At 38.8% G+C, this 13,849-nt stretch overlaps 1 protein-coding gene and 1 long non-coding RNA gene across 2 annotated transcripts in view; one reads left to right on the forward strand and one right to left on the reverse strand.

Moving 5' to 3' along the window:
- Positions 1-3,835: 3,835 nt before the first annotated feature.
- LOC112821511 (uncharacterized) lies at positions 3,836-6,368 on the reverse strand. Its single transcript, XR_003207470.2, has 3 exons — positions 6,265-6,368; positions 5,651-5,925; positions 3,836-5,321 (listed from the first exon to the last, which is right to left on the reverse strand). It is a non-coding gene; the product is annotated as an uncharacterized lncRNA (long non-coding RNA).
- A 99-nt stretch (positions 6,369-6,467) lies between these two features.
- GCC2 (GRIP and coiled-coil domain containing 2) overlaps positions 6,468-13,849 on the forward strand; it is a 67,818-nt gene continuing 60,436 nt past the window's right edge. Inside the window, exons 1-4 of the mRNA XM_025869100.2 lie at positions 6,468-6,604; positions 6,979-7,035; positions 8,057-8,141; positions 9,333-9,400. Coding sequence (XP_025724885.1) covers positions 6,599-6,604; positions 6,979-7,035; positions 8,057-8,141; positions 9,333-9,400 — 216 coding nt within the window. The 5' untranslated portion in view covers positions 6,468-6,598. The remainder of the gene's footprint in view (positions 6,605-6,978; positions 7,036-8,056; positions 8,142-9,332; positions 9,401-13,849) is intronic.

The following is a 13,849-nucleotide window of genomic DNA, read 5'->3' on the forward strand; positions in this document are numbered from 1 at the left end:
GTTTCGGCTCAGGTTATGATCTCAAGGTTGTGAGACAGAGCTCCACATTGGGCTCCATGCTCAGTGGGGAGTCCGCTTGAGATTCCCTCTCTCCCTCCCCTTCTGCTCCTCCCCCTGCTTGTGCATTCTCTCTCTCTCAAATAAATAAATAAGCAAATAATCTTCTAAAATTAAGAAAGAAGTATAGGGGACTGAGGAAAATTACATTTTTAATTTCACCAGACTTAAATTTTATTTTTATAATAAAGGCATAATGGTGTTTTAAAAACAGAGGGTGTTATTATTATTATTATTATTATTATTATTATTGCATGTACAGAGGGTTGATAAAAGGCATCCACATAAAACCTATAGCTAACATCATACTTAATGTTCAAAGACTGAATGCTGTTCCCCCTAGGTCAGACCAAGGCAAGAGTGTACACTCTCATACTCCTATTCAACACAGTACTAGAAGTCCTAGGCTGTGCTATAAGAAAAGATAAATAAAAGGCATACTTCTGGAAAGGAAGAAATAAATTTGTCCCTATACTTAGATGATGTGATTGTCTATGTAAAAAAATCCAGGGGGAAAAAAACCTTCTAAAACTAATAAGTGCATTAGAAAGTTCATAAGATATAAGGTGTTTTGAGAGGCAATTCTGGGGTACCTCACTGGCTCAGGCAGATGAGCATGAGACTCTTGATCTTGGGGTCATGAGTTCAAGCCCCACGTTGGGTATACAGATTACTTAAAAAAAAAAAGAAAGAAAGAAAAAGAGAGGTAATTCTGCTTGGATTTCTCACTATTCTGTGCATCTTTCAGGCAGAGGCCCTTACAGTTTTTGATCTGGACTGTCTTTTCAAAGATCTTGTGCAGCTGGTGTTGTATAGGATTGCTGGTGTCAGCAATGAGGATCTAGAGCTTTTAGAGGATCAAAAACATTAGACATTCATTTGGTTCAGTTCCAAGCAGCCACCACTCTGCTCAGAACAAAATGTAATATAAAGCCTTGTTTATTGGTATATAGCTGCTCTTTCCCTTCTCATCCCTGCTCCCTCTCTTCCCATCCATTCCCTCTACCCAGATGCTTTAAAAAAAAGACCAAGGTTTGGTCGAAGGTCCTCCTCTCTTCAAGAGGAATATATAAGTCTATATGTATCTACCTGAATATGCTAGGGAATCTCAAGAGTGAGAGACTCAAATTTTTAGGAGAGAGCACCCACATCAATTGATGGGAGTCTGGACATGGTTCATCATGCAGGAAGGAAGCTAAAGTGACCTTACAGGAGGGGTCCTCTCAATTGATTCAGCTACTACTGTTTTTACATCTGATTGTTATGTAGGAACAGATGGGTTGTATGCTGGAACGTCCCCATCCTACAAGCGCCAGAGGGCATCATCCCAAAAAGAAAGCCTCACATAAAAATGTGCTAGTGGGACAAACTCTTCTACCATTTGCTACCAGTGGGTGGGTTAGAATTTAATGCAAATGCCTCACCCTCTCATGCCCAAAAGCATTCACTATAGGGATGATGTGCATTTGGGGGGTTGGCCAGTTAGAAGCCTCAACTTCAATGGCCTTGATGGGGAGTAACACATCCCTTCTAATAGAGAAGGCTGGTAAATCCCAATAAGAGTCGGGGGCTTGGTAACAAGTAAAGTTTTTTGGAACTGTGGATCAAATAAACAGAGTCACAGGGCTCAATCCTCCTGAAAGTCAAGGAAAAACTGCTGTCTCTTTGCTTCCCTCTCCCAAAATGGAAGCCTTATTCTGCTCTTTGGAAGCTGGGGATATACATGCTTCACTTGGGCATTCTGCTTGGTCCTTTATACTGGCTAACCCATAAACTGATACAGTTTGAGTGTAGTGCAAAACAACAGACTTCACTGGAAGCTGTACAGCAGGCTGTGGCACGCTCGCTACCTAGGGGGCTCCATATCTCTAATAACCACTTTGAACCAAAAGTCTCTGTGACTGATTTTTGGATGACTCAACTCAAACTCTATGACTGAAAATGTGAACAGGGCTCACAAAACCTTGCTACATTATCAAACGTAAATGATATGTTCAAGAACAGCCAGCCTGGCCCCACAGACATCCAGGCTTCACAGAAAAAAAGAGGCAGCTATCTCTCTGAGGAAAGTTTTGCCATCCACTCAGTCATGTGAGCTATTTTACTGGCTCATTGGACCCTCAATTCACAGATTCCCCTAAATTCTGAGCCTGGTTTGGCTAAGCAAAAACTCAGTAGTTTTCACTGGACTGCAGCCACTGTCCAACCTCAGTGCCAGCACTGCAACACCAAAAATGGACATGGCACCTGCACCCAGAGGAGAGAACTCAAGGTCCTTCTCAGAGCTCTGGCTAATACTGCCTGATGAACCTTGCTTTGTGCTTACTGACTCGGGCTTTTTCCAATGGCCTAGATATCTGGTCTGCCACTTCGAAAACTACAGATTGGCAGATTAAAGAAACCCCTTTTTGAGGTCATGAACTGTAGAAACAAATTACAGCTGCTGACCTAACTCTCTGGGGCCCTCATGTAGACGCCCACAGAAAGGGCCCATTCTCTGATGAGACTGCTCAGAATCAAGCTGCTAATTGGGCCTGCACTGCTCTGGTTGCTACTATCCTCCTGCCTGCAGCCATCATCATACCAGACATGACAACACATCCACCATCACAAAAAAGGCACAGAGGGAAGGGCTCTGTTTCTGTGGAGGCTGCCTCTGCATTCCAGACCTGTGACTCCTGTCCAAAGTTGGCCTGGCTGTCTCCTGGCAGACTGACATTTAACATCCTCACCCCACCCCCTCCCACACCTCAGCCTATTTCTTGACGATGCCTCATCACTGATGACACTTTATCAGGTTATGGTGTTGTTGTTTTAGCCCAAGCACCCAACCACAGTCACGCTGTTGTGACCCCTGAGACCACTATGTGTCGCACGTGTTTGGTTTTCTGGACAATTTGCAACTTGACCATGATATATCATTTATCAAAAAAATTTATTCACAATGGGCTGACAAAGTATTCAATGGATCTTCTGTACTCCCTGCCATCTACACACATTTGGTATTCTTAAGCACTGAAACAGCCTCCATAAAAATCAACATGGAAAGGTTTTTGACCACTTCCCTGATATCCTGGTCTGCATACCTTACTAAGGCAGTTGGTCACTAAATGTGGCTATTCCTAGAAAAAGATCATTTCTTCTCTGCCACGTCCTGCGTAATGATCAGGATGGAATCTTGGCAGTTTCTTAAAAAATTAAGCATATGCTTACCATAGAGCCCAGCAAATCTAACTTCCAAATATGTACCCTAGAGAAATAAAAACTTGTGTTCACACAAATACCTGTATGTGAAAGTTTATAGTAGGCCTATACATACCTAAAACTAGAAACCCAAATGTCCTGCAATTGGTGAATGGGTAAAAATTACGGTATATTAATGTAATGAATATTATTTAGCAACAAAAGGGAACAAATTATTGCTAAATTAAACAACATGGATGAATCTCAAAGGTATTTTGCTAAGAAAAAAAGGTACCCTCAAAGGTTTCATTCTGCATGTTTCCATTAATATGACATTCATGAAACAACAAAACTACAGTGAGGAAGAACCAATATGGAGGTTGCCAGTGATTAAGGATGGGAGGATTGTGTGGCTAAAGTGGAGTAGTATGAAGGAATTTTGGGGGATAGTAAAACTGTTCTGTACTTGACTTAGCCCAGAGATTCATGACTCTGTACATATATTAAAATTCAAAGAAATGTATGCCAAAAGAAAAGTCAATTTTACTGAATGTTAATTGAAAAAAATAAAATAAAAAGTGGGGAGGACTATAGTCTTCAAAAATGTCAATTTTTAGGGGCGCCTGGGTGGCTCAGTCGTTAAACGTCTGCCTTCGGCTCAGGTCATGATCCCAGGGTCCTGGGATCGAGCCCCGCATCGGGCTCCCTGCTCCGTGGGAAGCCTGTTTCTCCCTCTCCCACTCCCCCTACTTGTGTTCCCCCTCTCACTGTGTCTCTCTCTGTCAAATAAATAAAATCTTTTAAAAAAAAAGTCAATTTTTAAATTCTTTTTTTAAACTGAGATATAACTCTCGTCATATAACATATATTAGTTTTCAGGTGTACAATATAATGATTTGCTATTTGTATATGTTGTGAAATGATCACCACAGTAAGTCTCATTAACATGTTACCATAGACAAAAACAATTATTTTCTTGTGATGAGAACTTTCAAGACCATTATTTTAGAAACTTTCAAATATGCAATATAGTATTATTAAATATAGTCACCATTCTGTACATTACATTCCCATGATAAATAATATCTTATAACTGGAAGTTTGTTCCTTTTGACCACTTTTACCCATTTTACCCACTCCCCCACCTCCTGTCCCTGGCAACCACCAATCTGTTCTCTGTATCTATGAGCTTGGTTGTTGGGGGGGTGGGTTGATAAAATGTCAAAAATATAAAAGAATTAACCAAAATGTCAATTTTATAAAAGACCAAGAAATGTCTGTGGAAATGTTCCAGATTAAAGATGACTAAAGAAACATGACAATTAAATGCAATATGACCCTAGATCAGATCTCATACTGGAAGTGGAAAAATATAGCTAGAATCCTTTATATTAATAGAACAAATATCACTGTAGTTGCAGGTCTAAGCTTACTCAAAACCTGGGAAAAAAAATGATTAGTGAACTCAAGTTCCATTCTGCTGACCCTTTCTTACATGAATTAATAGATTCAATTTAGTATTTATAGAGTGCCTGTTATATACAGGGCAACAGAAAGTCCTCTTTTCTCCAAGGGCTTCTCAAAGTCTTGAGTTTTTCTAATTCTACCTGCCAAACTATTTATTCACTCTTCTTTAATAGTTAGTTTGCTGCCATAGAAACATTAAAATGTTTGATGGCTTTTAGGAGTTAGTTGCTAGTTTTTTAAAAAGGTTGTCTGAGATTATTTTTCTAGTCCCCAAGAAAGTCACTCATTTTACAACACTGCACAATGTCCAGATTTATGGATATGTTCTCAAGTCAGCTCATTATAGAGAGATAATTTGTGTTTTTCTCAAGTTGGCAAACTTTTCCTCCCAAGACATGTATAATGCTGTTACAAGTAACAGTAAATCCCAATGCTAACTGGCTCACTTAATACAGATAATTTATAGACTCATTCATCATAGATTGATCAGCACTCCAGCTTTATTCTTCTGTGACTCTCTTGATTCTGCCTTTTTCTTGACAATTATTTTGTCCTCAGGCTACCTTCCATCATAGTGGCAAATGTCTACCAACAGCAATCAGGGCTGTATGTTTCTTCAATCATATTCAAAGAAAGAGAAAACATTATTACTAAATCAAAATATTAAACAGAAGTACCACATGTCACTGACTGTATACCTTACATCATGCACTTTCTGTGAATCAATCTCAGCCAAAGACTAGGTGCTACACACTATCAAAGAAGAACAGATGTTGCGGAGGACACTATACTGGCTACAATAATTGTTCTTTCTCTCTTAGTTATATATCTCTTTACTTAGTAATAATTAGCTACCATTTATTTGATACATACTGTAGGTTGCCTCTTCACATCCTTACAGCCAGATCAAACTCCAGGGAACTAAGTTGTATATTCCAATTACCTCAGTTAATGACCTTCGTTGAAAACATGAGGGGGAAGTAAGGATGACAGCAATTTCACCAACCAATCAGGACACAACAGCATCTTTGGCCACTGAAACAGCAAATCTAATGGTTGTGCCCTCAGAAGGATCCTTGCTCTCTTCTCCGGTTTGGTGTCTTCCCCCATCTCTGTCCCGACTGCCTGAGAGAGGCCGTCTCTTTTGCTTCCTACCACATCAGCATGAGTTCAGCGTCCTCTCGAGCAGAGCACCCTGGGGGGGCCTCCTCACAGACCCTAGAGCAAGAAATGCTTGTTTCAGGGGAAGCGCCATCCTTGGCTCCATCAGCTTCCTAGGGAGCTCACATGGCACCCTGCTGAACATCTGCCTAAGAAACCCCTCGAAATCAGCTGTCTGACAGGCACTCTGAGGATTCCCCTAAAGAGCAAGCAAGGTAACCGGCCTTTCGGGGGTGCCTACCCCCCAACAGTACTCCCATCATCTTCACAGGATTTTAAGATATGGAAAACGAGGCCCTGAGGGGTAATTTCCCCAATTCTCACAGCTAATAAATGGCAGTGGCAGGATTCAAACCTATCAGGGTTTGTGTCACTCAACACCAGGGTTTGACCCACCTCAAACCAGGGTTTGAACGTGCGAAAACCTCCCTCACCCCGGTTAGGCTGCAGCCGCAAGGCGGGAGTGGAAGGTGAGCTGGCAGCCGGAGGGGCGGGGCGCGTGCGGGCACCCGCCTCCCGGAGCAGAAGCGGAAGCGGAAGCGTCGCCGGTCTGTAGCTATGGAGACGCAGGGGGGTGGGGCCACCCCCCCTACCCCCGAAGAAGCGCGACCTTTAACCTGCAGCCGAGGGTACGTCAGAGGCGGCCGCAGACGGAAGTGCGGAGGAGGCAGCGGCTGGGCTGAGTGGTTCCCGGGCTGTGGGGCTTCGTGGGCACTGCGGGCCGGCCGCCATGGAGGTAACGCTGCCCAGGCGGCCGGACTGGGACCCGGGCCACCACCTCCCTGCCGGGCCTTCCCGCGCAGCGGTTTGGGATACGGGGATGGGCGCCGTGTGAGGGCTTGGCAGCCTCCGTTCCGCGCCCCGCAGCGCCGCGCTGCCCTGGTCTCCCTCTTGCCCCAGACTCAGCCCCTCGCGGTTATCTGGCCCCTTTACAGCCAGACAGTATACGATTTGTCACAGCGACAGATCGCCTCCTTCCCCAATTCTTTCTCACGTAGGAGTTTCCTACACTTGATTCCACGGAAAGGCTTTTACCTATAAAGGTTCCAGCGTTCCGTCTGGGATTAGGAAAAGAGTTCGGACACACCTGGGTTTGATTTTGTTTTGCAGGATCCTGTTCAAGATGGGATGGCTTCCCCAGCCACCCCTGGGACCGGGAAATCTAAGGTGAAGAGAATACAGTGCTTGACTAGCGGGCTCACCTAAGAGTGGAAGGGTGATGAATGGAGAACTTTGGCATGGGTCGGTGGGGTGGCCTATTTAAAAGAAATCCTTCTCCAAGGGATCTCAATTTTAGTTCACACAGTAACCAATCTGTTATTTATTCTTTTTGAAGTTTCCTGCTATGAAAAGAGTTGACTTGTTGTTTACTTCCTGCTCCTGGTTAGCGCTGCTGAGAGATTCTGCAATTCTTCACACATTAAACAAAGCAATCTAATTTACGAGGATTTATATAGTGTAGTGGAAAGAGCAGTGACATAAGTAGTAGGCCTCTCCTATGATGTAAAAAAAGAGAGTTGAATTAGGTAATATTTATGGTCCCATACAACATTTAATATTCAATGATTCTAAAAAGATGGTGGTTTATTGCTTGCATACTAAGTTTTTGGCACTTACCTGAACACTCAGTTACCGCATTTAAGCTTCATGGTAAGCTTAAATGATAAGACAGGTACTTTTATTATCCATATTTTACAGATGAGAAAACTGAGCCCCAAGGGTTAAGTAATTTCCCTGATTTCTTAAAAAGACTTAATGCACCCTGATTCGTCTTGTTACTGTAATTATGCTTACATGTTTTCATGTAGCTAAAGACTTATTTCAGCCTTGAATAGAATAATTTTACAGCTCCAAGGAACTTTAAGTAGAATTAGTCCCAGTCCCCTAATTTTACAATTAAATCAAAACGCAGAAAATGTCTTAACCTAAACAAGAATATATGTACGTAAGAAGATACGTGCTGTTTTTTTTTTACATTTCATAGTAATTGCTTAACTAGTAATTATTAAGTTACATTTGCTACTTTTTTTAAAAATGTGGTTTGGTTGACATAAAGATTTATTCAGTGGGATGTTTTTAGGAGGACATTATGGTTTTGTGTGTGTGTGTGTGTGTGTGTGTGTGTGTGTGTGTGGTATAATAGAAACATGAGTTATAACAAACTGGTAACATCATTACCTTTTTTCAGCTGGAAACATTGCCCAAGGAAGATCTTATCAAGTTTGCCAAGAAACAGATGATGCTAATACAGAAAGCTAAATCCCGATGTACAGGTATTGTGTTGAAAATATTCATCTTCACCACAATCTCATTGAAACATGGTTAAAAATAGTAGGTTTTTAATAGTATATTAGCTTATTTTGTTTACCAGTATATCCAATAAAATCATAATAATTATAGTGAAATCTATTACTATTTAACATTCGAACCATTTGCCTGTGGTGGGTTTTTTTTTTAACCATTTCACATCACTAAACTGCAGTTATCTTTGAATTATTAAAATAAAATCAGGGAAAAGGATCTTAAATAAATTGTTAAAATTAAGCACTTTTTTTTTTACTTCATTTGGATTGTATATTGATCTGAAAAAGCATTTTTTTTTCCTAGAGCAATCAGTTGAAATGTTAGAGACATAGGTTGTGAGCCCAAAGGGGTAAAAAGAGGCCTCAAATAAAGTAATAAAAGATTTCCATTCCTGGAATGTTGAAGTATATTTATTTGCTGAAGTTGATTGATTGCCTGTTCACCTTTATATTCCAAAAGGATGTAGATATTAGTATCCTTTTTAATACATGTGGTGAGGCCATGAATTTCCGGTGACTAACAAATGCTAACTGCCCAGCCTAAAAGCCAAGATTTATGTTCTACTAGAAAAGGTCAAATTGTGTTTAGGGAGATTGGATCAGCTTGTGAGAAAGAGAGTAATGTATTTGGAAAGGTGTTCTAGGCTCCAGACCTAAACATGAGTTAATGAAATAGGTTAGCATTTATGCTTAACGTGAGGTTAGTTGTTGCTTTAAGATTGTACAGTAAGAAGTTATTTACAGCTAAAATACTATGTCTGGGATTTGCTACAAAAATATCAGGATGGGTAAGTAAAAAGGAAAAGGGAGAAGTGTCGGGATGATACAAGAGTCCGTGTAATAATTGCTGAATTAAGGTGATGGGTGTATTATTCATACTGTTCTTTCTATTTTTCTTTTTTTTTTAATTTTTTATTGTTATGTTAATCACCCTACATTACATCATTAGGCTTTCTACTTTTCTTATTTGTCTGGAGTTTTCCATAAGAAAAAGGAAAATAAAAGGTAATACTGGGTAAAGTTAATACTTTCTCAAAATATTTGCTGCTTAAATGTATTCTAATTTGTAGTGGGTTTTTTTTTTTTAAGAATGTACTTATCACTCTAGACAATAATTATTTTCTTCATTTCTGAACTGGAATTTTTTTAATAATTATTTAGAATTGGAGAAAGAAATTGAGGAATTGAAATCAAAACCTGTTGCTGGAGGAACTGATGATATTATTAAGGTAATGCAACAGTTGAAAATATTGCTTTAATTTTTATGTATGTACTTAGAGGAAATGTCTAATGACAAATCAAATTTCCTTTAAAGCTGTCAGTTTGCCAGAGCCCTGTCTGGCTTTCTGTCCCTGTTTTTCCACTTCTCCCTGCCCTTGGTTAAGTTTTTTACCTGTCTGGTTGCCTGTAAAAAGAGTTAAATGACCTCTCCATCCCTTTCTGTTCTAAAATGAGTATTCCTCTCTCTTGTCTTCATCCCACACACTCTGTCATTAGAGGGTTGCCTTAATCACAGCCCTGTTCTTCCCTCTCCCCCTCAGAAAACCCATGCTCAGGACTTCGATGATGATTTTTAGGCTGAAAGATACATATAATCTGTTAATAGACATATATCCCTGGATGTGACTACTGACCTTTCGAGCTGTTTGAGGAAAGAAATATTCACCCATTTTTCTTGTCTTCATATTCATATTCAGACCAAATCCCCTTGCCTGGACAACCAGTGGCAGCCCTGTTTTTCAAGACTTAACTTTAGAGACTTTTCAGTTTTCCTGTTTCCCTTATCCTCTACATGTGTCAGCCACCAGTGACTTCTAGTTCCTTCAGGATAATGCTGTAGTTTATCAGTATGCTTTCTCCATATCCATGGCTGTGTGGTAAATGCCTCATGTCATACTTGACTTTTTTTGATACCTCCCTAACCAGGCTCTCTTCTCTTTTCAGTTTTACATGCTCTTACTAGATCATAGGGTACTGTTTTTATTTTGTTATTCCCTGTCAAAGAAGCTGAATTGGTTATTCTTATTTACATGCCCTTAATGCTGACTAAATGCCTCCCCCACCCCTAGCTTGGCCTAACCTTCTTTAGAGTTTCTTTTACTTCTCAAAGCTCTGCAGTAATCTTTTTCCTTTTCTGTATTTATAATTTGAGTCTTGATGTCTGTTCTTTGATTATAAGTTTATAAATTATCTTACTTTCTTACTAGGGGGCTCCCAACTTGTGAGCAGTATACAATTGAAGGACTCCCAGAGAGTTACTGTAAGAGAGCTTTAAATCCCCATACATATCTCACATGATTGCTTTGTTCTTTATTTAGCTAAGACAGTATAGAAAGCAGGCATAGTGTGCACAAATACCATTTGGATTCACAGTGTACTGATTTACTTAGTATTAGTGAATTCATAGTAGCTTTCTTTGCTTATTTGGTCATTTTGTATTTTATTAATCAGTGATAGCTGAAGTAAAACTACTTGATATTTACCTAAGAGTATTGACTCTAGAGCCAGACACCCTGATTCAGATCTTTGGGTCCCTGCTCTGCCACGTACTACCTACGTGGCCATACCTAAGTTTCTTTCCTTTCAGTTCCTTCACCTGTAGACTAGAAAAATAATAATAATACCTACTGCTCATAGAGGTGTTGTATTTTGAGTTAATACATGCTTAGAACTTAAAATTGCATCAGTCACATAAGTTCTCAATAACTTATTGTAGGGACGCCTAGGTGGCTCATTCTGTTAAGTGTCTGCCTTCGGCTTGGGTCATGATCCCAGGGTGCTGGGATCGAGTCCCGCATCAGGCTCCCTGCTCAGGCGGGAGCCTGCCACTCCCTCTCCCCGCTTCCCCTGTTTGCACTCCCCTCCTTTGCTTGTACTATCTCTTGCTATCTCTCTCTCTCAAATAAAATCTTTTAAAAAAAAAAATAAAAGGGCACCTGGGTGGCTCAGTTGATTAAGCGACTGCCTTCAGCTCAGGTCATGATCCTGGAGTCCCGGGATCGAGTCCCACATCGGGCTCCCTGCTTAGCAGGGAGTCTGCTTCTCCCTCTGACCCTCCCCCCCTTGTGCTCTCTCTCTCATTCTCTCTCTCTCTCAAATAAATAAATAAAATCTTTAAAAAAATTTTTAAAAAATTAAAAATTCATTGTAATATATGTTATTGGCATATTTTATTGGTGGGGGTATTTAATACATACACACTAAAAAGGGATTTTTGTATTTGAAGAGAGAACCACAGAGGCTTCTTTCTAATTTAGTATCAGTTAACTCTTAGCCCTTGAAATACTTGTTATACAATTGCATTCCAGAATATCTAAATATCTGCCCCTTATTTCCTCCTTATCTCCGAGCAGTGTATTCTCCCTTTCTGTCAAAACTGCTAAAGAGGAGATTAGAAAATTTCTCTAAGTTAACGAGCTTTACTTTTCAGGTTAATTTCATATTAAAGCATGTTATCTCACCACTCAAGTTTCAGAAAGTAAGTTTGCTAAAATTCATGAGAACAAAACCTTTGGCTTCTAATTCTAATGAGAGAATTACTTTGGGGAGTGATTGAAAGAGATATGTATCAGTTATTCCACTGCTATAAGTAATTTTTCTATTTTAGAAAAATCCTATACTGCAATATAATACATTCTCTACATCTCTGGAAAACTTCTTGCTAAGTTTTATCTCTTCATTGGGAAAGTACACTGGAAACGTGGCTCTGAATACAAAATTTTCTGTTTTTCATATAGTATTAAAAATTTATGGCTTTTTATAAGTTTTAATTGTAATTAAAATTTCTGGAAATCATCTTATTTCTGGTAGTGATCTTCTAGTGCATTGGGATACATCTAAAATTTTATTCAAAGCTGACATATTTGACTTCTATTTTAAATATAGGAATAATAATCCATATTTTCCATGTCAAAATTTGAAGTGTATATTATTATAGTGAACTTATATGCTGCTGCTTAATGCAAGGGGAAGGTGAAAACTGCATGTTAAGAGAATGGAATTTCTAATACAGTCATTCTTGTTACTATCTCTTTGCTGCAATCAAATCTATGTTTGCTAAAAAATAACTGTCCATTCTGTGCCTCTAACCTTCAAGGGTTTTTACAGCTGTTTTCAATTAATGGCCTCTCTCTATCTCCTAAATTTAATGAATGTATTTAGGCTTCCCCTGACATTTACTAGTGAGAAGTTTATATTGCAATACATTATGTAATGTGAAAAACTAATTTTAAAACTAAAACTGTTTTAACCAAAGTAATATATGCATATGATTTACCAATAATGCTAATAACTAAAGAGCTTATTTTAATACTAAATAACAGAATTATTTCTGTTTCTAAAAAAATATGGTTATATTGCTGTTCTTTGATTTATCCATTTAGACATTTAGCTCTTAACTTGCTGTTACAGCAGATGAAAATTTAGCTATCTTTCACAACAACTCTTACTTTCAGTCAAATAGATCAAATAACCTTTTCCATTTTTTCCTGGACTACCTCCTTCTAGAGCCTTCTGTCCTACACTCATTTGTTCTGGTCATTCTCTTGGTCTGCCACACAGTTTTCCTGGAATTGACCTTGTGCGATGATCCTATGAATTTCTATACTGCTTTCCTATTATTGGCCCCTGTTTGCTAGGTGATGTGTCACTGACTTTCTTGGTTAACCTCATCTTATATAGAGTATGTCTTTCTGTAGCATTCTAAGAAGGGATGTATGGGAGGAAAAATGTTGTCATCCCCTATTTTAAAATGGCTTTATTCTACCCCTGTCTGAATAATAGCTATAACTTTATATAAAACTCTAAATTTTCTGCATCTGTTTTCTTTATTTCATGTAAGTTCAGAGGCAAGCAGATCTAGGGTGATAGTGGACTAATATTTAGGATTTTAACATTTATTTAGATTTTAACCTTTAGGATTAACTTTATCTGGATTTGTGGTGAATTGGATTTATGATTTGCCTGTTTGTAAAGTCCTTGGATATTTGTATCAAGTTATGCAAACTTTATAGAATAACTTGGGAATTGCTTCTTATTTTGTCTGAGTAAGTTCATATGTAAGTCGGATAATCTGTTCTTTGAAAATTTGATGGAATTCACCTGTAAAACTCTTCCTTCTGTTTTCTTTAGTGGACAATTTTTAAGCCACTAGTTTCATTTTTAAGTAGTTATAGTATTAATTATGCTCTTTAATTTTTTCTTGAGTTAATGAAGCTATATTTTTCTAGCAATTTTTATTCCTTTCATTTCAGTTGTTAATGTTGTTGCCAAATAATTGTTTGTAATATTCTCTTTAACTCTTTAATCTCTGATTTTATGTAAATATGTTTCCTTTTTATTTTTATGGTTGTGACTTCTGTCTTCTCTTGGTCAGTCTTGCTAGAGTTGTTTCATTAGCATTTTTTTTTCAAAGAACTGACTCTTGTTGATTTAGTTTCTGTTTCATTAACTTCCTGTCCTGTTTAATTTCTGCAGAGAACAAACCTGTCTCTGAGGAAGAAGGGACACGGGTGATTTCTTGCCTATTATTTTAACCACTCCCTATTCAGATTTTCAATCAATCCCCAATTTTTGAATCCCACACATTAGTACTTCCCTTAACAGTATCTGGGGACTCTGATTTCTGAGCATTTAGTTTTCTAGAGTATTTGCCAGCTTCTCATACGTGTTTCCTTGTG

Source organism: Callorhinus ursinus, unplaced genomic scaffold, assembly GCF_003265705.2.
Source record: "Callorhinus ursinus isolate GAN/ISIS: 27379988/994484 unplaced genomic scaffold, GSC_fseal_2.0 scaffold10, whole genome shotgun sequence".
NCBI lineage: Eukaryota > Metazoa > Chordata > Mammalia > Carnivora > Otariidae > Callorhinus > Callorhinus ursinus.